Source organism: Haplochromis burtoni, unplaced genomic scaffold, assembly GCF_018398535.1.
Source record: "Haplochromis burtoni strain Fernald_Lab_line unplaced genomic scaffold, NCSU_Asbu1 Contig_253, whole genome shotgun sequence".
Lineage (NCBI taxonomy): Eukaryota > Metazoa > Chordata > Actinopteri > Cichliformes > Cichlidae > Haplochromis > Haplochromis burtoni.
This window is the reverse complement of record NW_024582614.1, coordinates 743893-766110: the sequence shown is the minus strand read 5'-3', so window position 1 is coordinate 766110 and position 22218 is coordinate 743893. Positions and strand designations below refer to the sequence as shown.

At 40.2% G+C, this 22218-nt stretch overlaps 1 protein-coding gene across 3 annotated transcripts in view; it reads right to left on the bottom strand.

Annotated features, from left to right (window-relative positions):
- Nucleotides 1-17694: 17694 nt before the first annotated feature.
- LOC102288721 (vasorin) overlaps nt 17695-22218 on the bottom strand; it is a 41847-nt gene continuing 37323 nt past the window's right edge. For all 3 annotated transcript variants that reach the window (XM_005938445.3, XM_005938446.3, XM_042227302.1), the window contains one exon: nt 17695-21048. In XM_005938445.3, coding sequence (XP_005938507.1) covers nt 18937-21027 — 2091 coding nt within the window. In that variant the 5' untranslated portion in view covers nt 21028-21048 and the 3' untranslated portion in view covers nt 17695-18936. The remainder of the gene's footprint in view (nt 21049-22218) is intronic.

Sequence of the window (22218 nt, the reverse complement as noted above, 5' to 3'; positions counted from 1 at the left end):
GTACAGCCTGGTACAAACAACAGTTAGGCATTTACAGCTAGTTTTACTCTGATTTTTCATCGAGCGCAACAGATGAAATAGTTTTAATGCTTAATTTTGTGTATTATTAGTGGTGTCCATCTTTTATCTACAGTTTATCACTTTTAACATTGCAACTGTATTTTCAGATGGAAGTTAGTAATTACTTTCCAGAATCACAATAAGCCTCATCCAGCCACTCGTCAGCTTGACCAACTTTGGATGTGTGGCATTAATCCTAACAAAGATCGCTTATTAACATCTGAATGGTTTGACATGTTACATGATTTTATGAGCGTTGCTTGACAGCCTTTGGGAACATGCAGTCTAGCCTGTGAGAGTGAAAGTATGTATCCATGGGTTTCTCTCAGAATGGGCGCATAGCTGACCTTGTCTGCCTGGTCTCCGAGGTGAAGACATTGTGTCTTCTCTCTGCTGCACCTGCTAATCAAGTCCGTTCTACACGCAGAGTGTAACAAGATTAAAGATTTCATCACACTCACAGTTATTTGAGTCGAAGGAGACACAATAATGTCTTTTGTTGGCGGAGCAAAACCTCATATCTGAGAGTGGAGGTCAGTCTTTTGTTTAGAGACTCTTGGGGACTTATCTGTGTGAAAGGAAATGAACTGGTGTTTGTCAGTCAACAAGCTCCAGGCAGCCAAATATGAAATACAAAAGCTACAAAAAATGTATATAAAACTCAAAGAGTCTGTTATATCAACACTGTGGATAGCTTAGACACGCAGCATTTGGCTGCAGTTTATCTAACATGGAAGGATTCCTTATAGGAGAGAACAGATTTATCTCTGCTGACAACTGAAAAACTATTTCAAATCTAATGAAGAGAAGTAAAAGGGCTTAATATGCTTATAAAAGTGCAGAAACAATATGGGTTTTATGAAATATTGGAGACTTGAGACAGACTACACCCTATATGAAGCCTAATGTTTCCTGCTCTTGCTAACTGTAAAGTTGCAAACAGTCTGCTCACAGTTCATATTGCTGACCTATGATTCATACTCCACAGAATTTAGAAAAATGTCACTCATTTGGTTTCCTTTTTCTTCCTCACCTTCATAAACCGTCACTCACCAGAGTCACAAAAACAGGCTTAACCACTTTTGGTAGGAAACAGTGAATGTGAATGCAGAGAGGGCATGCTCAGAGGCGGGCTGCCAAAACCGCAATGGAAAAAAAACAACATAATTCTCCTTGAGTTAAAAACATATAAAGGTTATGATGACTGCCCATCTCGGCAAACGTTCATAAGCGTTCATAACCTTTTTTCATTTATCGGCTGCTGTTGAAAGAACTTGAAAAAAAGGTCTACATATGTTTGCACTGAAATCCAAAAAGTGCCTCCAAATCGTACCAACCCACTCATTATATCTTGATTATAATTTCTCGTATTTAACTGGTAAAAAATGGAAAGCTGTGGTTTCACAGAGAACTTTGTGCTTGACTATTTGGCTGAGAGCAGAGACTTCCAGGAGTCTCTGTTGATTACCTGTAACTGTATCCGTCCAAGAAATAATCCACCTTAATAAATGTACCACATATTGTCATATTTCATGCTTCTGTTTTTGTGAAGACTAAATCAGAGCTACAACATGTACTTACCGGCCGCTTTTTTAGGTATTATATGTTGAACGGATTGTTAACACAGAGTTGTTCTGCTAGGATGTTCTCATACAACTATCTCTAAGGTTTATGGAGAATTGCTAGAAAAGGTGAAAATATCCATTCAGCAGCAGTTCTCTGGTTAAAATGCATTGTTGATGCCAGATGGCCAGCCTTCTTTCAAAAGAAACTTCAATAACCACTTATTACAATCGAGGTATGCAGAAGAGCACCTTTGCATGCACAACAGCTTGAACCTTGAAGCAGAAGAAGACCACACCAGGTGCCACTCCTGTCAGCTAAGACCAGGAAACCGAGGCTACACTTCACGCAGGCTCATGAAGATTAGACAATAGAAGATGAGAAAAACATTGAGTGGTGTGATGAGTCTCAGTTTCTGCTGCAAAATTTAAGATGATAATGTTGTTGCTAACCATGTCCATCCCTTTACAGCCATCTTCTGATGGCTCTTTCTACCATCATAACGCTCCAGGTTACAAATCTACAAATACAAAATTAGGGAAAACGTGACTACTTTGTGTTCTTGTATCAATTAATGGCATTTTTAGTTTCAGTGTTAATGACTGGAAACAGTAAAAGAAGAAAAATGTTTCATATCTGGTCTTAACTGGCAGAGGGAGAAATCAGGGACCTACTGTATGAGCCTCTAACAGGGAAATATAAAAAATGCAAAGTTTCCGTGAATACTTAACTGGCTTGTATGTTTCTTTTTTTCTTTCTCTTCTCTCCCATTTGTCCTCCAGAAAGTCTGATGGGAGTTGGAATTTGAGAGTTAAGGCCACTAACATGTAAAAAATGGCTTTATATGTATTTTCAACTACAAGGTTACAATTTTGTTAGAGCAGAGCTACAATTATCTGATTCTTGCTGCTGCATCCCACTTTCCAAAAACATCTAATCACCATGGTTCCATTGTGGAACTCTTACAAATGTACTGTATTTATTAAAACGAATAAATGCCATGTCACGAGGCATTAACATGTCCAAATTTGTCGGCATATATTCTCTTCTCCTACCTCCAGTTCACTGCTCTCTTTTCCCTCCAATTTCTCCCACCCCCCTTTCTGTTCTCCTTCCTGCCAGGTCATGTTAAAACCTGCTTCACATCTGTCCTGACAAACACCAACCAAACAAGGCTCTTTGTTACCCGGGTGGCAGTTCAATAACTCAATTGGTATCAATTTGAGGAGAGGAGGAGAAAAGCCCAGAGGCTTGCAAGTAAATTCTTTAAAATGGGAAGGAACAAACAGAGGCAGGAAGAAGGATAAGATAATGACAGCTGACAGGTTAAAGCAAAGAGTTGCTAGAAAAGAGCTTGGATGTAACTTATGGGTCATGCTGTAGTTGAGAGCCTGGATGGCAAGAAGACAGAAAGGGAGGCAAAGAGGAAGGAGAACGATAATAAGCAAGTAATTAAAGTTGACAAGTAGATGAGACGTGTTACTGAAAATAGCCAAATACTCTAAACACACCCTTTCATATATGAGTGGCTTTAAAGAGCTTGGTTATGCCCTATTTTTGCCCAGGGTGAAAGGTCACCTGTTAAGAGGTGAAAGGTCAAGGGGAACAAGCCCTGCAGCAGTAAAGTGTTTATATAGGTGCTTTCTGCGGGAAAGCTGAGTGGCAGCAATGGTAGAGTAGATCTGAGTGTAGCAGCTGGAAACCAAATTATTAAGAATTGCACAAATAAACTCTTGGTTCAGTATCTTGCCTAAAAATACTTCCGCATGCAGACTGGATCAGCCAGGGATCAAACCACCAACCTTGTGGATTAGTAAATGACCTGCTCTACGTCCTGAACCACAGCCGCCCCAAAAAGAACGTTGCTTGCTTTCTCTACATACTTCAAGTTCCCCCAAAGTCTAAAGACATGTTAGATTAACTTCCCTTAGGACTGAATAGCTGTTGGTCTCTCTGTGTTAGCCCTGCAACAAACTGGTGACCTTTCCAAGGTCTACCCTTTCTCTGACATCTGGGATAGACTCCAGTCCAACTTCAACCCTTAATTAGATACATGGATGCATGAATGCATTGATAGATGGATGAATGGATGGATTTCAGTCAAGCTTTGTCAGCGCTGCATCTGCTCTCTGCATGAGCACATGTGAATAGGCTGTTCTCAGAGAGAAAACTAAAATTCAGTACAAGATCTCTCAGTAAGATTTCTTCTTTGTCCACTCATTTTCTTCAAGACATCAAGCAATATATAAAAAAGTGATACTTCTTAAAAGTTCCTCTTAAAGCCATTCAGTCATGTCTGAATTATAAACAGATTTTCCTTGCAAACAACAAGGGTGCATGACAAAACTTTCTTTGGAGTTCCCATCCTCCTGTCTGATTTATGCCTCTTTCACAATGTATGCATGTTTGCAGCATGTATTTTACAGCCAGTTAGTGCACTATGGTGTGGAATATTAGCGTGCTATTAGTCTTGCTTGTTATGCTTCACCGTGAAGGCCTAAAAAGTGCAAGCCTCTTCTAATCTCTCCTCTGTGCAGTCATGTCATCTCCTATCACAACATGACCCTGCCTGGCCCAGAGGGCCTATTGTTGTGCCGAGAAGTAGCTGCACTGGAGCCCAATAAAACCTCAGCTGCTGCCCCAAGGCTCTGAAGTCCTCCCCTCATGCTGTCTACCTGGAAGCTGCCTATGCTGAGTGCACGTTCTTCCCTTTTGCTTCTCTCTGTCCATGGTGGTTAACTTTTCTCTTTAATCTTCTATGGATCCAGCAACTGATGTACCAAATGAAAGAAAGAAAAAAAACAACAATTTCTGATTTCATTTGACAAGACAATAATTTATTGGCACACAAATTCAAATTCCTTTCCCTTTCTGCTCTCTTTTCTGCTTTCTTTGTCATCATCACTTCATTGCATCTATTAGTTACAGCAGAGATGGCAAGATCTCCAGTTTGCATACTTTTACAAAAATCCAGCTCTCTGTGCCATGTCGGGTGGTCCTGTGATATGCAGTGTTAAAGACTTAAATTTTAACTTCTGCCTCAAAGAACATGGAAATCATTAGGGGCCCTGGGTAAGAGGAGACCTTTGGGTTCTATGAGCAGATGAATGGCAATTAAAGCTAATTCAATTAAATGTTGTATTGCATTTCAGAGAGGGTAAGAGCTATTCACAGCTTTATCCACTTTGTTTTTCTCATGAGAAAAGGAACTTGAGCTCTTAACCAAGGCAGTGTGGGAAGCCATTTTGAAGGCAACTACAAAGTGAACCAGCATTGCATCTCTTTAAGTGATGCATTTTATCGAATAGCAGTGCTATAAACACTGTTACCATCAGTCTGTTCCCCATGAAAAAGGTAAGTTTCCTTAGAAATAAGGAGAGACTGTTTTTAGTATAAGCAGTCAATTTTTATTTTTGCTGCTTCAAAAAAGTTTGTTACAAGCTCATTACAGATATTATGTTCCTCTGAGGAAGATATCTGTTACCTTCAGTGAACAGATTTGCATGCATGTATGCCAGCATGGATGCTGTGTGCCTACATGCATGTCCGAGTGCCAAGAGTTAAATGTCAGGTATATGCAGGTATGCTGACATCTGAAACTATGGCAGGACAAATGGAAATCATTGTCAATTTAATGCTCAATTTAATGTAATATTAAATAAAATACATCCTTGATTAGCAAGTGATTAAACAACTTCAGGTGTGAAACACAAATATTAGCTTGCTAATATTTGTTTTCTTAGAGCAAACACACCCAGGGCAAAGCACTGCATGGGTTTCACTAATTCTGAAAAGCTGGCCAATGCAAATTCATCAAGTTTCACCTGATCAAATGTATTTATTCAGTTCAGACCTGAAGCACAGTGGATTTTAGTTTGGAATTTATTTTTCTTGTTTTGTTTGATTTCGTTTTTTTACATTTGCTTTACATTAAAGCCTACAAAATTCAGAGATTGTAATAATTATTTTAATTTTTGGAGTGCATTGTATCAGTGGGACTAGGCATTTTAGCAACTTAGTCCCTAATGATGTGAAAAAACAATTAAAGCAAAACTAGGGTGTTCCTGAGAGGTTAAACACACTGAAACCTAGAAATAAAAAATAAAAGCTTTTTTAAAAAAAACCCAAAAAAACCCCAAAAAAACAAACAGTGGAAGTGACTTGGGGGACACAATGTGACAAAACAGTTTCTGAAGTGACCGATAGCAATTCCATTCTGAGTACTTTTGCAGCATTTTTGCAGTGCAGGTTACAGTGCATTTGCCCTGTCAGAGCCACTGTACATTTGCTTAACCAAAAGGATTTGTTTGAGTCTATCCCCCAGAGCCAACCTGGCATTTCTAACATGATCACCTCCTACACTACAGTACATTCTCTTCTCCTGTTTCATCATGCCCATTTCTTTGTGAGTTATTTGTTAACATAGGACTGGCATCTTCCAAGTCCCCACACTATTCCCACTGGCACACCTGTATCTCCTTGGCAGTTACACCAGCTGTGATAAAACACCAGTCCTTCGTCACACTCATCACCACATTGTTTCACTAATTAAATGCTAGACTTGTTTGGGCTTTTTAGCTGCTTGATTTCAATGTGCTTATACTTCATGTATTGGACTTAATCTTTCACTCTCCTCTGCAGAAACTCTGACTGCTGGATCATATTTTTACTTTTACCCCCATTTCACGGTTAAAAAAATAAACTTTTGAATTTACTGTATAAACCCAACAGAAAAAGGGAAAAGTAAGTAACAACTAAATACAACAAACATCATGAGGTCATGTAATGCCAACAAAGGTCAATAGAAGAAAAATGACCAAAAAAGTTTGCTTGAAGTGGTTTGCTTGTAAATATATTTAGCTGTAAGAGAATGAATTTGGGGTTGCAGAGCAGTCTGGTACATGTCTTGTTTCACATGTTGAAACTGGTAAGCTAATTTAAGTCCAAATTTCCAGTCTTAAACTCTACATCTCGTGCTTGAGGGCATCAAAGATTAGTTCCAGAATATTTTCCAATTTAAATGCTACAGCATTAATGTGGCTGCCTTAAATAACAGAATGGCAATTTAACAGTAATGTTATGAGTAATGACAGACAACAGCTGGGTCTTTTTATTTTTTTGTTATCTGTCAAACTAGTCAATAACCAACCAATCACACAGTGGAGTTGGTAAGGCAGGTGAATTGGTAACCAAGACATTTGTTTGATAAACTGCAGCTCTGCCTAAGGGAACTCCAGTGTGGATAATCAGCAGTCTCTGGCCTGGCTACAAACCCTAAGACATAAAGTTGAAGTTGCAAATTTCCCTTCAAAGATTAGAAATGCATTCCAGAAAAAGACCACAGATCTCTGATAAGAATTCTTGCCAAAGTGTTTAGCGCATTCAAAACAGATTTTAAAATCTATGAAGCGTGTGAATCTTTTTGAACTGAGATATGTAAGCTTGTTTGTGCCAGAATTTTCTTTGTCCTAAAGATATAAAGCAGTGTGCAAGCAGCAGTAGAAAACATCTCTCTATCTCTGTGTGGTACTTACTTATATATTACACAGGTATGTGAGTACTGATAGGAAGATATATTGCAGCACAAATGAGCTGCGTGTGGTATTCATGGTTGGAAGTTATGTGCAGTATCTACACATAAGTATGCATGCACATTGAAGCAGTGAGTTGAGGGATTTCTGGGGTCTGTTCAAATCATTATCAAGACCAGCGATCTGTCTGCAGTTGGATTTCACTTCATTCACTCTTCCCTCACCTCTCTTTTCACCGCTCACTCCATCTATCCACCCCCAGCAAGTCATGACTGCTTTCATTACAACCAGACTGTTCAAATAAATCAAGCCTCTCCCCCATTCCCCGCCTTCTTCGTTCTCTCTGAACACCAAGCACATTAAAAGACTAATGAGGGTGACAGACTCTGAGGTTAAGGTTTGTTTTAATCTAAGGACTTTTAGTAACCTTAGTTAATATGTTGTATGGACTGGCTGTTAACATTAACTGGTTTTACTGGTTCATTTTAGTAAAAAACATAGATACCAGATAGGGCTGGGTGATATGACCCAAAATTCACATCTCGATATTCTTTAGCTGGATAGTAATATACGATATATATCTTGATTTTTTTTTTAAAGCCATAAAGTAAGAACAAAAAGAGAGTTCTTAGTCAAAGCTGTGTCCCAGATCTCACACAGGCACTTTTATTAACAAACAGTGTAGATGTACAAAAATTACTCAGAAACGAATTATCGGCATTTATTAAATAATAATGCTCCATAAATAAAATAAAACAATTTTGTTTTTGTGCATAACAAAAAGCTCACAATTGTGCGCTCAAAATGTAAACTAAAAGATGCTGAGCATAATAACAAAGACAGACTGATTTTGCAGCTGCTCTGTTCCCAAGTTCTACTGCGTGACTGACAGCCTAGAGTTTGAAATCCACTTCGTAAACATGTCTCTTAACAGGTGCCATTTGTGGTCCTTATATACACACAATACGGTAAATTACATTGAAACACAGTATGTATTACTCCACGAGGCTCCCGACTTTACCAAAGTTGTACGAAAACATTTTTTGACAGATTACTGAGCGCCGTGTACCACAAAAAATCGGTTCACGGTCAGTAAGCACAACCAGAATTCCACGGGGCCGCCATGGCTCAGGGGCTTGGGAAGCATATCTATAACCGGAAGGTCGCCGGTTCGATCCCCGGGCTCTCTGTCCTGGTCGTTGTGTCTTGGGCAAGACACTTTACCCTACCGCCTACTGGTGATGGCCAGAGGGGCCGATGCCGCGATATGGCAGCCTCGCTTCTGTCAGTCTGCCCCAGGGCAGCTGTGGCTACAACTGTAGCTGCCTCCACCAGTGTGTGAGAGTGAATGAATAATGGCATTGTAAAGCGCTTTGGGTGCCTTGAAAAGCGCTATATAAATCCAATCCATTATTATACATAAGGGGCACTGTTGATTTTTGAGAAAATGAAAGGATTTTAGGCCGTGGTGTCAATTAGGGCTGGGTATCATCACTAATTTCTAGAATCGATTCGATTCCGATTCACAAGGTCCCGAATCAATTCGATCCACGATTCGATTTGATTTGAATCGGGGAAATTTTGCCTCAGACAGTCAGAAATATTATAACTCAGATCATGCATCAGTACATTTCCATAATTTTATATCCCTAAAAAGAAATCTGACACTTGCGAGACGTAATCAAAGGTGTAAGCATCACAGCAGATGCCTTTGTGACAAAGTAACTGAGGATAAAACACAGGAAAACATGAAGGTGATTTTCCTGGCCTGGGATTTTATAAAAATATTCTGCAGTAGATCAAAAACAAAAGAAAACCATTAATGAACATATGAACATTACCTGAGACTGCTGAAGTGAAGCAGAGCAAAGTTACAGAGGTTTTATTAGAGACACGGCTAAGCGTTTTGCAATTTTGCATAATTTTAAAAAGTTGAAATTTGTTCAGTAGCCTATTGAACAGCAGAAATGAGGCTTTCTTTTAGGAAGTAAGTAAAAGGAAACAAACAGCGGCCGAAGGCGCCGCAACGGTAGACTTGTGCGTAACAAGCAAACAAATAATGCAGAAAAAAAGATTTTTAGACGGGAAACTGTTCTTGAAGTATACAGAGAGAGCAAGAGAGAGAGAGAGAGAGAGAGAGCTGTGCGTGAAGTGCAATTTTATCGTAGTGGAAGCAAAACAGCAAAAGTAAGAGTGAATTCATGACAATGTTCATGTGAAGCGTAGTTTGCTGCTTCTTTTGCTGCTGGTTTACTAAATATTGTTTGGAGAGAGATAAAACCTGCAGCTTCAGAATCATCGCAAAAAGGACGTAAACACAAAGCACAGACCCGCCAAAACTTCAGAATCAGTGAGCTGTCGGCTTTCAGCCCCGACCGTGTCCGTGTCGTCGGTGAGAGAAAGTCACATCTCACTGATTCTGATGCGTCGGCGGGTATGCGCTTTGTGTTTACGTCTTTGTGCAGAATCCGTGTTCAGTATTTTACTGTTTTAGCTGTTTGATGGTTGTTGAAATTTTGTGAGGTTTAACCTGAGATTCTGGCATTTCGGTCAAAATAAATTTATATTGAAAAATCGATTCAGGATTTTAATGAATTGATATTACGTTATCCAAATGAGAATCGATTTTAATCGATAAATCGATAATCAAAACCCACCCCTAGTGTCAATGCTGTTACTGCGCCAGATCCGCGGCACCAAACCGTAGTAAGAAAACCTCTGGCAGTTCCTTGAAGGTTCTGTAACTGGCTCGTAGCCGGCAACCAGCTTACTATACAGGTCAACTCCGCTAGCAAAAAGATCGAAGGAGGCGTAGGAAACTGCTTTACCGAATTTTATTTCTTCTCCAAGGCACGAACACCGCGTACAGTGGGCTGAAACAGTTTACTCACAGCGAGCATCGCCGACACAACTCTGGCTGTCGAGGGAGTTATTGTATTCCTTTTATTTATTTTGTTTCCGTCTCTTCTGTAGCTAACCGTTACTTTTCCCCTTCTCCGCTCTCTCTCTACACACACACACCAGGCAGTCCCACTACACACATCCCGAATACATTTCCCATCAGGCTTCACCCTTAAAGGGCCATGCCTGTAACAATGCGTTAGCCCGGTTAGCTCGTTAACGCGTTGACGCCGTCCTGCCCCACGCACGGGGCAATCCGCGGTAACTCATTAACAGAGATTTGCCGCGTTAATGCAATTCAATTCAATTCAATTCAATTCAATTTGATTTATATAGTGCCAAATCACAACACACAACACAACACACATTGTACAGTAGATCGTACAATAATAGATACAGAGAAAAACCCAACAATCATATGACCCCCTATGAGCAAGCACTTTTGCAACAGTGGAAGAAACCTCCTGCAGAACCAGGCTCAGGGAGGGGCGGGGCCATCTGCTGCGACCAGTTGGGGTGAGAGAAGGAAGACAGGATGAAAGACATGCTGTGGAAGAGAGACGGAGATTAATAACAAGTATGATTCAATGCAGGGAGGTCTATTAACACATAGTGAGTGAGAAAGGTGACTGGAAAGGAAAAACTCAATGCATCATGGGAATCCCCCGGCAGCTCAGTCAACCGGAGCATAACTAAGGGAGGATTCAGGGTCACCTGGTCCAGCCCTAACTATATGCTTTAGCAAAAAGGAAAGTTTTAAGCCTAATGATAAAAGTAGAGATAGTGTCTGTCTCCCGAATCCAAACTGGAAGCTGGTTCCACAGAAGAGGGGCCTGAAAACTGAAGGCTCTCCCTCCCATTCTACTTTTAAATACTCTAGGAACAACAAGTAGGCCTGCAGAGCGAGAGCGAAGATTTAACAGGGAGCCAACGAAGGGAAGCCCATACAGGAGAAGTCTGCTCTCTCTTTCTAGTCCCTGTCAGGACTCTTGCTGCAGCATTTTGGATTAGTTGAAGGCTTTTCAGGGAGTTTTTAGGACTTCCTGATAATAATGAATTACAGTAGTCCAGCCTGGAAGTAATAAGTGCATGAAGTAGTTTTTCAGCATCACTTATTTAAAACAACATATAAAAGCACAATCATAAATATCAATGTACAAATATGCTAAAAAAAAAAAAGGGGTATTCAGAGCCGAGGCTTAGCAGTGGAGGGGCAAGGATGCAACGCACAAACTCAAAAAAAGAGAAAAGAAAACACACTAATAGACAAGTGCAGCACACTATCACACACTCACACTAATAAACAAAAAGAAGACAGGTGTGTAACACTCAAAAGTTCCCACCACCAAGGCGCCCCCAGTCTCCTCCACGTCAGCTCTCCGCATCCGAATAAAAGAAAAAAGAAAATTATAATATATTACAACAAAACTTACATGCAGCGCTGGGGGGGGTAACCCAACTGCAGGACCACACTGGTGATCTGCAGCTAGAAAAAGGGCCTCCCACCAGTGGTAACAAAAATCAAAGCTACAAATCAAAACAACAGAAAACAACATACAATCTAAATAAAACTTTAAAATCTGGAGCAGACGGAATCGCCGTATTATTCCAACTTTCCGTCTGCCCGACTATAAGTTAATCATCCAGTCAATCAATGTGCACGCCAGCCGACTTCCGTAGCCAGCATGCATATGGCCGCTGTCCACGCCGATGTCCACTTTAAAAGGCTGGCAGCAGCAGGAAAAGAAACCTTGCAACAGGAACAGACAGTAAAAGCAAAGGCCCACACTTCCTGCAAAGTATAATAAGCATTTACTATGAAAGAACAATAAAACACAGAGATCGTAACAAACTGAATTACGTACCGAGTAAACAGCGTCACGAATCATGAGGAGAGTGGCTCATTGGAGGCTTCCACAGCTACAACTTAAAAATAATATCTGTTTACCACCAAGTAAGGTAACGCACTACACTGAGTAAACACCTACCAGCTGCGATGGAGGCATCAGAAGAGTGACCCGCAGATGATCTCTGCAATACCAAGGGAAGTCAGGTGACCAAAAAGGAGATCACAGTTAAGCAATCCAGGAATGGTCAAATGCGGGGTGGATCTAGAGAAATTTTCTTAGGGTGGCAAGGAAATCAAATGTGGTGGCAAAATCAAAGCCTCCCCCCCCAAACACATATGCAGGTGGTTAAAATGATTCAAATGCGGTAAGTATACACGTTTTTCATATAAATATTTTCTATAACTTAATTATTCTCTGTAGCCCACATAATTACACACTTTAGTTAGAATCAAAACACGTTTTATGTATGTACTGTATGGCCTGTATAATAAATAAATATTTGGCCCAATAAGTATAAAATCCAGAAAGCTACACAACACAGGGCGGTTCATTTAAAAACACAAGTCTAACTTAAGTTTCACACTGATTTTTGTTAGAAAACAATCAACTCATATGGCTCCTACAGTTGCGTAGAGACAAAAGTGGACAAAAGAGGGGCAAACTTGTGGCTCCACAAATATAATTATAACGTAACATATACTATATCAATATAAACAATATTGTCACATCTCATATCTCGTATAACAATATATCGATATATATTTAAAGACTCGATATATCGCCCAGTCCTAACACCAGACATAAAAAAGTAAGACTAGGTGTTGTCATGGTCCCTGTGCCTCGCTGGCAACATGTTTGTTTTGGTTTTCGCTCTCTCCCTCCTCCCTCTCCCCCTCTCGCTCCCTCTCTGTCGCTGCGGCGATGCTCATTGCGGGCTCCCGCTGCTGGCCCACACACACCTGCTCTCATCACCGCACCGGCCGCTGATCCCAGCTGATTGCAGTACTACTGAAGATGGCGAATCTACGTTAGTCTTCGCTGGATCATTGAGCTATCAGCGTCAGTCAACCTGTGCATCTGCAAATCTGAATCTGTAAGCTTTTGTAACTATCCCGCTAACCTGACCTTTTTGTGTGTAGATTGTTTCTGGAACCCGATTACGAGAGGAGTGGCAGAGGAGGAGGAGGACTTGGAGCTTTTGTACAGAGAGTGTACCTTTTCCCTGATCCCTGTTTCCCCACAGACCCTGGCTACCTGGACCCCCTTTTCCCCTGCACATTGTATATAGCCACTTGGTGTTGTGTTCACTGTAAATAAACGCACTGTCTTTCGCATATAGGAAACAACTGGCCTGCGCCTGAGTCCCTGCTCGCTGCTGAAGTCAAAGTAAACTTTATTGTCATCTCCGCTACATACAGTCCAGTACATAGAGAGACGAGACGACGAGGCTCCAGTTACAGCAGTGCAAGTAAACAAACAATAAATATAAGAAGAGTAAGAAAATAAATATACACTTTAGGACTCGGGGTAAAGGGATCAATAACAATTTAAAATTTATATTTTATATTTTGATGATTTAAAGTCTCACACACAACCCGTGGAAAGGGGAGAGAGAGGGGGGCACCAGAGGGAGTCTTCGCCCAGGGCGCCAAACAGGCTAGGACCGCCACTGCATCAAGACATCACATATTTGCAAAAGTGCTCTAACGTTTTCGGAGATGCCTGTTGCCCACAAGCTGACCGCACAACATTTTTATTCTTGTTTGTTTTAACGGTATAAACAGTGAAAGGTGGTGGATTAGCCACTTGGTCATGATCAACTCTGGGCTGGACCAATTACAATACAGCCATATTGAGATGAAAAGGAACGCGATTTGTCTCGTATTTCAGCTAGAATGAAAAAAAGACACAAAGCTGACGTGATTCTGTGTTTTTGCTGCACAACTGGCTGTTCTTCTCTCATTCTCTCTCCCTCCCTCTCCTGTTGCTACTTCAATCATGAAACTGATCAATGATCAGCTGATCGGCTTTCCTCTCTTGTTTGTTTATCGCCTACTTTGTGCCAGAAATATAACGGTGTACACAAAGAGTTGAACGCACGGGCAGAAATGTTGAGAGCGCAAGCAACACATTGCGAGCAAGCACAAGTGCAAAAACTGAGCGAGAGGGGCTGCTATTGTGTGTGTGTATGGATGATAGCAAACACTGAAATACATTTTTTGCACACAGCAATGAATTTTGTTCACTCAAATTTAGCTTTTCTTCACTCAAAATAAATTTCTTCTCAAAATGCAACACTTGCACCTGCAAATGTTTTTTTTACGTGCGCTCAGAATAGTGGCACAAAAATAACACCATATTTGTCAGGCTAAAACAAACTGAGAATAAAGGTGTTTGTTGTTTCTTAGCTTCCACTGACTCTCCTCTGTCAGAGTCTGTTAGAAAATGCCCTCGACAATTTGCCTTCTTTGTAAGTTCATCGCTGAATTTTACAGGTTTTACTGTTGATCAGACATTCCCAAACTCCCTTCCCACAGCTTATTTTGGTCTTCCAGCTCATGTTGCTCTTTTTATTAGGTTAATTGAGTGACTTCTAAAAAAGCAACCCATCTTTTCTTACCACAGCTATAGAATGCCATAGAAGGGTTCACCCATCAAAAGTAGTTGCAGCAAACACACTAAACACCCAAACAAAAAAGTTTACCCTCCTAGTAATTTTCTGTGGAATTTAGAATGATAATCTATAAAAGCCTGCTCCCCAAGCCACAGTGGCTTCTGTCAGTTCTCCAGCTCTTTCAAAGAAATCTCCTTAATGTTAATCTCTTCCATGTTTTAGATTCCAAAAGGCTATAATCTTTTCCATGAATATATAATTAGGTATTTGCATTTTTATAGAGACTCCCTGCCTTTATGTTCAGCGGGTCAACCCTTCATGCAAAACTTTCACGCAGTGAAAGTGTATTTAGTTTCAGTCTTGCTTTTAGTTCTTCTCTTTTAAACTGTATCCAAACAGAGCAGTTTGCAAATGTGTAACTTATCCCACAAAAATTGGATAAGCAGAGTAGGAAAGATCCAGTCAGTGATATCACAAAGCTAAAAATAGCAGAATAAGTAATAGCATTTCGGCATTTTGTTCCAAGACCATGGCATTTTTGCATGAGACATCTGAAAGATAACTCATGTTTCATGAAGAACATACCTGAAGAGTGAGGTCAAGATTGTTGCTGTTTGCTTGGATCAGCAGGCTTTTTGTTTACCTGACCTAATAATCTAAACTTCCACATGGTTATTATTAATACCTTGGCTACCTGGATTTTCGTCAATTGCTTGGACAACCGGGATACTAAATTGGCCATGAATAGCAAGTCCTCAAAGGTGCATTTTTTTTTTAATTGTACATATAAACATACATTGTTTAGCTTTTAACTGTCTTCCAATAAATTACTGCATTTTTGTAAATGTAATTAATCCATTAAAAATACATAGGAATGGGACGCCGGATTGCACACGCTGCCATGTTGCCTCTCCATCAATACTTTGGCCGAGATGAACAATGCCCTCTTGCCCAATTGCAGTTTATGTATATGGATAGAAACAGTCCACAGTACATAGTACAACAAAGTGGAAAAAAAATGTGAAGAAAAGCAATAATGTGACCCTCATCTGGATAAAATCTCTTCCTCCTCTTCTCCTGAACTGAAGTCGGGGCTCTTACACATGAAAATGGGCATTAACATGCCATGGACGTTCCCTGAGCTGCCATACACTCCTATTTTAAAATATTCAACTCTGCAGCTGAAAGAAAACACATTTCCAGCTGTCTGAGAGAAGTGAACAGGGGTGATATTTTCATAACTTAAAGCCAGTGTGAGTGTTTGAGAGATGCTGACAAGACAAGGCCAGTCAATGGCACTTTGTCGTCATGTTTGTCATTTTGTGCTTTCTGTAGCATATTCGAATGCTCGAGATTTGGTGAACAAAATGGTCATTTACTTGTGTGGGACCACAAATTAGCCTCTGTGGAGTCTGTGTGAGACACCCATATATAGTATAGCTGAGGTTTGCTAACAAAGCCTGCTAGTGTTAGCTGATAAACTTGAATGTCTGCTCCAATATCTATGAAGCAGCAGAGTCACTTAACATCTGATTCGAAACCTGTTTGTTAGTGTGTAAAATTTTCCACTGGCATCTGTTCTTTGCTATTAGGGGAAAAATACTTAAAACGACCTCCATCCACAAACCAACACAACGTCACAAAGTAATCATGTTGTGGTTTAGGTTAGCTTAAGCGTGTGCATGTGTGTAATGAGGTAATAAGGAGTTACAGGCTGCGTGTAATCAGCTCCTGTTGTTAATGGAAACCCTTTTCCCAGTTGTTTACCATATTTCTATGACGACACTCGCGTTCATTTAAAACTAACATAAAGCCTCAAAATGAGCTCGAATTCTTCTAAACCACACTGGCAGGATACACTGCAGTGAAAGATCATATAAAAAGTATCTTCAGGCCTCAGCCAACACCTCTTGATCAAACACAAAACCACAGTCGTGTTATCATCAGAGCATTTTAATACTGTTCGTTTTCTCAGCATTGCTTTTATGGCAAAAAAAAAAAAATGTACACAGAAATGCTATTGACAGACAGAAGAAAAACATACAACAATGACAAAAATACAAGTTTCCCTAAATAAACAGGGAAAGTAGTGTAACAAGCATGTTGAAAATATTTCAAACATTTCCTTCTCCTACGACTGTCCAAAGCAACACAGCGAGTGTTTCAGCTGATATGTTGGGATAAGGGGAAAACATGAACATCTGTGGCTTTGTTTGGACTGGAGAATTGACAAAATAAAACAGTCAAAACTGAAAATGGGTGCTTGATTTTGGACACTTTGGGAGTATTATATAAGGACAATATGGGGTTGGAAGCATAAAAAAGGGGACACAAAAACAGCCGTGAAAACACACACACATACACATCTGAACAATCAAACTCATGTAAGTTACTGCTGTTAGATAACTAAGAATCAAATAAGGCCTTTTTTTGTCAAAATCCTGACAAAAATTGATTGCATGGTGCTTCATTTTTAGTTTGTAATTTGATGCAATGCCATATGTTGTGAGACAAAATAAAGGCTCTATTGTTCTCGAAATCCACATCAGCATGTAATATGACACTAAAAGATGTCGGTAAGGCTCGGGAGCAATGTTGCTCAGGCATTTCTCTGTAAACCTATTATACTCAGTGATAGAGTATGAATCCTTTTTTTAAGGAAGAAGATATAAAAAACTGCAAAAAATTATTTAATCTCTAGCCCCAGACAGGAGGAAAAAAAAATAAAACAGATACATTTCATTGCTTTTAGCATTTACATTTCACAGTCTGGTTGGCAGTAAACAAGCAAAACTACACAAACCAATAATAGTCACTGACCAAAAACACACGATGATGATGATTAAAGTCAAGGGGCAGACAAGTAAGAGGGTAATAGCAAACAAAAAGCTAAAGGGGCCACTGTCTAGACGATATCACTGGAACGATACAGTCAGCAGCCCCAGGAGAAAACTAGTGCCTAAAACTCTAAATCTTTGAACTTCCTTTCTTGGCACGTGTGTGCTGCTTTATAGGAGTGAGCTCTGAGGCTGAAGGCCTTTGAACAGTTTAGGGATCTTTACTGTTCAAAAACAGTCTGAGCCTTGTTTAACTATGTCTTTGTGGAGTGGAGGCAGACCTGGCAGAGACACTAAAGTATCTGACACTGAACTTTTACATTCAGTTTAAATTTTGGAAAAAACAAAAAGCAGTCTGTATTTTATGTAAAAATGGCTGAGTTTTGATTAAAGTAGTTTTATGAATCAGCTTTAGTAGATATTTAATTACTCCTCGCTGCTTTTGGATCTCATCTTTGGAGAACTTTAGCTTTGATTTACTTCTCCATTTACTTCTCCACTCAGGACAGTCAAAAATCCATCATTTATGCATGGTTTTATAGGCAAGGGCAATTACTGTTTAAACTCATGTTAGCAATACTGCAAAAAAACAAAAAAAAAAAAACAAAAGACATGCTAAAAATACAAAAAGACATGACAAAAATGGAATACCATAATATCAACTAAACACTAATAATCTGCCTCTGACGGCACAGAACAATGCAGGCAAAATCCATTCCCATTTACCTTTCACAGCAAATATATTTCCCACAAAAAACAAATGATGTGGCAGAATTATGGTTGATGGGTCAGAAGAATCCAAATCTGCACAAGACACTTGCATGTTTTTGTTTCAGATACTGTCCACAACATAATATAGAGTTCACACAGCTCATATGGTCATCAGCTTAATGCTAATTTTCAAAATATTTTTATTAATTCCACTTCCTTTTGAGCATTAACCTTGTGACAGTCTATAAGTGGAACATTTGAAAGGAAAATCCAAATGTTTTTTTCAGTGCAAGATCTTTTTATAATCCTTATGGTGCGGTCAGAGTTGGTTGAAACTCCAGTTTGTATTGGGACGTGTGGTCCAGGTGTTTTCATATACACCAGTGACGTGATCCAGTTCTGTAGCTCAAACACTCAGGCACTTTCCCCATACCATATCTACTAAATCCAGCAACAGGATTACAACTCAGTCACATTGTTTCTGTTTTATAAACAAAAACATTTTTAAAAAGAACTGTCAGTTACAGTTGCGTCAATGCAAAAGGCACTTCCGTTTTCAGTTCGCTAAGACCTTTCTAGTAAATTGCACTCAGTTAGGTTTCACCACCATCTAATCCTGCTTGATGACTTTTAAACCACTTCCCATTCATTTTGCAAACTTCCAATATGATGTCATTGTAATTTTACCATTCACTGACTCTGAAATAAATCATCCACTTTGTTGTGCCACCTTTTGACCTTGAAAGGATAGTAAATGCCACTTTTTGAATTTTGGATGTTTGGACTGAAAATTCGATTTCAATCACTAAGTGAGCGATATCAGGATCAGAAACTATGGATGGGGAGTCTTTACAAAATCTTCCCAACAGTTAGAAATAAGATGGTTTTAGTGACGTGACATTGTTATTTGAAGGGCAGTGCCCTTGCACTAAGAGTGCTACATAGTCCAACCCCCCGTTTTGTTGCATGTATGGAAGTGGTTGAGGAGTAAAACAATGATCGATCTCCGGCTGTTTGAGGGGTGTTGTACCGTTTCCTCCATTCTCCAGACAAGGTTTCCCCTCCAGTTCCATGGGATCAGGGTCAGTGGGGCCCAGTTCAGGCTCCAATCCAGAATTGGCCTGCTTCCTTTTCCTTAGACAGATGATTGTCCCAGCCACCACAGCCAATCCCAGCACCAGTGCAAGAGCAGCTAAAGCAGGTATGAGAGTATATGTCATAGATGCCTGTGTCTCCACCCAGGGCTCTGAGGATGTCACTGGAATCCCTTCGGTACGAGCCTCTGTACATGACCCCATTTCAGCAGAGTTGTTGGCCCGAGAGCTGATTTTCTCTCCCAAAGGACTAGCACAGACTGAATAGGTACAGTTTGGTCTCAGACCACGTAAAGTGTATTCAGGATAGTTGGGTGGAACATTCAGTGTAATGGATCGGCGATCAGGCCCTGAGAGGTTACGGTAGGTCAATTTGATGCCACGAATATGCGGCTGTGACTTGATAAACCGATGCAAGTCAAGAAGGATTGATGTGGAGGTCACCTGACGTGAACTGATGGCATCAAATTTATCAGGCATCTCGGTGGTAACTATAGAATCTTCAGTTGCTGGTGGTTGAGGAACATCATCCATATTTTCACAGTAGAGGCCAAATGTCCCTGACAGACACAAACAGCCGAGTTCTCCCACTGGGTCAAAATAACAAGTGCCTCCATTAAGGCAGATGTTTGGTGGACAAAAGTGCTCGTATTGCCCACTGGTGGAGCTTGGGAAGACTGGAGGTTCTGTTTTTGGAGAGATAGTTTCTTCACTAGGTGGTGGAGGAGGAGGAATAGCATTGGTATGGGTTGTTCTTGGAGATGTGTATGGCAACTGTGGAACAGAAGTACTTCCAATGGGAGAGCCCATTTGCAATGTTGTGGTTGATGGACATCCAAAATCTTTGTGATCCAGTTCTGAAAGCATCTTCCCAGCATTAACTAGAGGAAAGTGGCATCTGGTCTCTTCATGTCTCTCAAGAATCACTTTCTTCTCTTTTAGCCAGACAGGGAACCAGGCTAATGGGCACAAACAGTCAAATGGATTCTTAGCTGTTGTCAGGGTTCTCAACTTGGGGAAAGTGTGAAAAAAATGTGGTGGGAATCCCTGGAGATTTAGACTACTGAGATCCAGTTCTTGAAGCCCAGATAATTTATCAAAGTCCTCCACCCTCAGATCCCCCAATGGGTTGCCAGCCAAGCTCAGCTTGGTCAGCCCTTTTAGGAAATCATGTTTTAGGGCCCTGGGAACCTCAGCTAACTGGTTTGATGAAATGTCTAGCTCATGAAGATTCTTCAGGGAGACTACGAGATCCTCATGTAAAGTAGTAAGCTTTAGAGAGGCCACCTTAAGTGTCTCCAGGTGGGGAGTCTGTAGGTCTGAGGGACTCAAAGTTGGAATATTGTTGTTGCTGAGGTCTAAAAGGAGAAGACTGGGGAACTGAAGTGATGGGAGCGAGGTTAGCTGATTCCCTTGCAGTTTTAGTTCTAGCAACTTTTCTAAACCTTCAAAAGCTTCCAAATGAATGCTCTGTATGCGATTTGAATGAAGATACAGCCTCTCCAGCTGTACCAAGCCAGAAAAACTGCCTTTGGATATATGGGTAATCTGGTTAGTGGATAAGTCTAAGTTCTTCAGTTTTGACAACATCTCAAATACACCATCCGGAATCTCTGTAAGCTCATTCTGGCTCAGATCTAAAAGCTCCAACTCCATTAGACCTTTGAAGTCTTCTTGAGCCAAAGTAATGATGGCATTTTGGAAGATGTAGAGATTTTGTGTCGTTGTTGGGACACGAGGCACAATGGGGGCAGGAAGATTAATGCAGAATATTGACCCCTGCATTGGGCAGTCACAGCTTGCTGGGCAGTCAGATGATAACACCAGCCCAGAAGACAGGACAAAGAGCAGGAAGTATTGTATCATGGCGATGAAAGGCTTGCAAATCTGAAAGACATAAGTGGAATAGAAAATGGTTAGTGTCAATCATTAGTTGCTTGCTAAGGTGCCCATATTTACAAGATAAATTGAAACATAAACACTGGTAATTTATAAATAGCTCTACAGGTAATATAATTAACTACTCTATGAAATAAATGAATATTATTTAAGAATTTTGTCAGCCTCGTACTCAAACTTAGATTCGTTTTGTTTAATAACAAATGCAACAGTTCCATAAAACATGTCCAAAGGAAGAAATTCAAGTATCAAAGAACACAGAAATATAGAAAAGTACAATGAGGTGGATACACACATACTTAAGCTAGGGCTGCTCAATTAATCGAATTTAAATCTAAATTACGATCTGGGCTTTCAACGATTAGTAAAAATGACTGAGCCGATTATTAGCCCCTCCCTCGTGCTTTACTCTCGCGCTGCTCCGTGTGGCAAATCGAGCGCACCTCTCTGCGTTTCGAACACACGTCACAACAATTAAGAGGACCCGAGGGAAGCTCGGAAAGCTAAGCAGAAGTTATTTGGAGAGGAGAGTGACTGCCGTTGGTTGAAAAGAGAGGTAAAAAAAACTTCAGTGGTGTGGAAACATTATGGGTTCGCGGAGTCAGACGTGGATCAAGTAGACATAGTGTGTAAACTTTGCTACGGTGTCGTAGCTGCACCACAGAGCAACACTGCAAAGTTCATTAAACATAGATGTTTACATTTTTTTATTTATTTTTCATATTGCAAACATTCGCACTGTTATCAGTATTTGCACACTATTTTATATTATTTTTTGACAATCTTTTTAAAGTCATTATTCAATACATTGTTATTGTTAAATAAATATCGTCAAATAATCAAGATCTCAATTTCAGTGAAAATAATCGTGATTATCATTTTTGCCATAATCGAGCAGCCCTAACTTATGCTAAAAAAAACAAAACTTTATTTCCATAAACACAAATATGTATGCAAAATATAATGCCTAGAGCCTCATTATAGTGGCTTTGCTTTTCATATCTGTAATGATCATCCTCCCCAGGGATAAAGGCCCATAGGTTACAGTGGGGCAAAAAAGTATTTAGTCAGCCACCGATTGTGCAAGTTCCCCCACTTAAAATGATGACAGAGGTCAGTAATTTGCACCAGTCAAATTCTGTCTCTCACAGTTGAAGT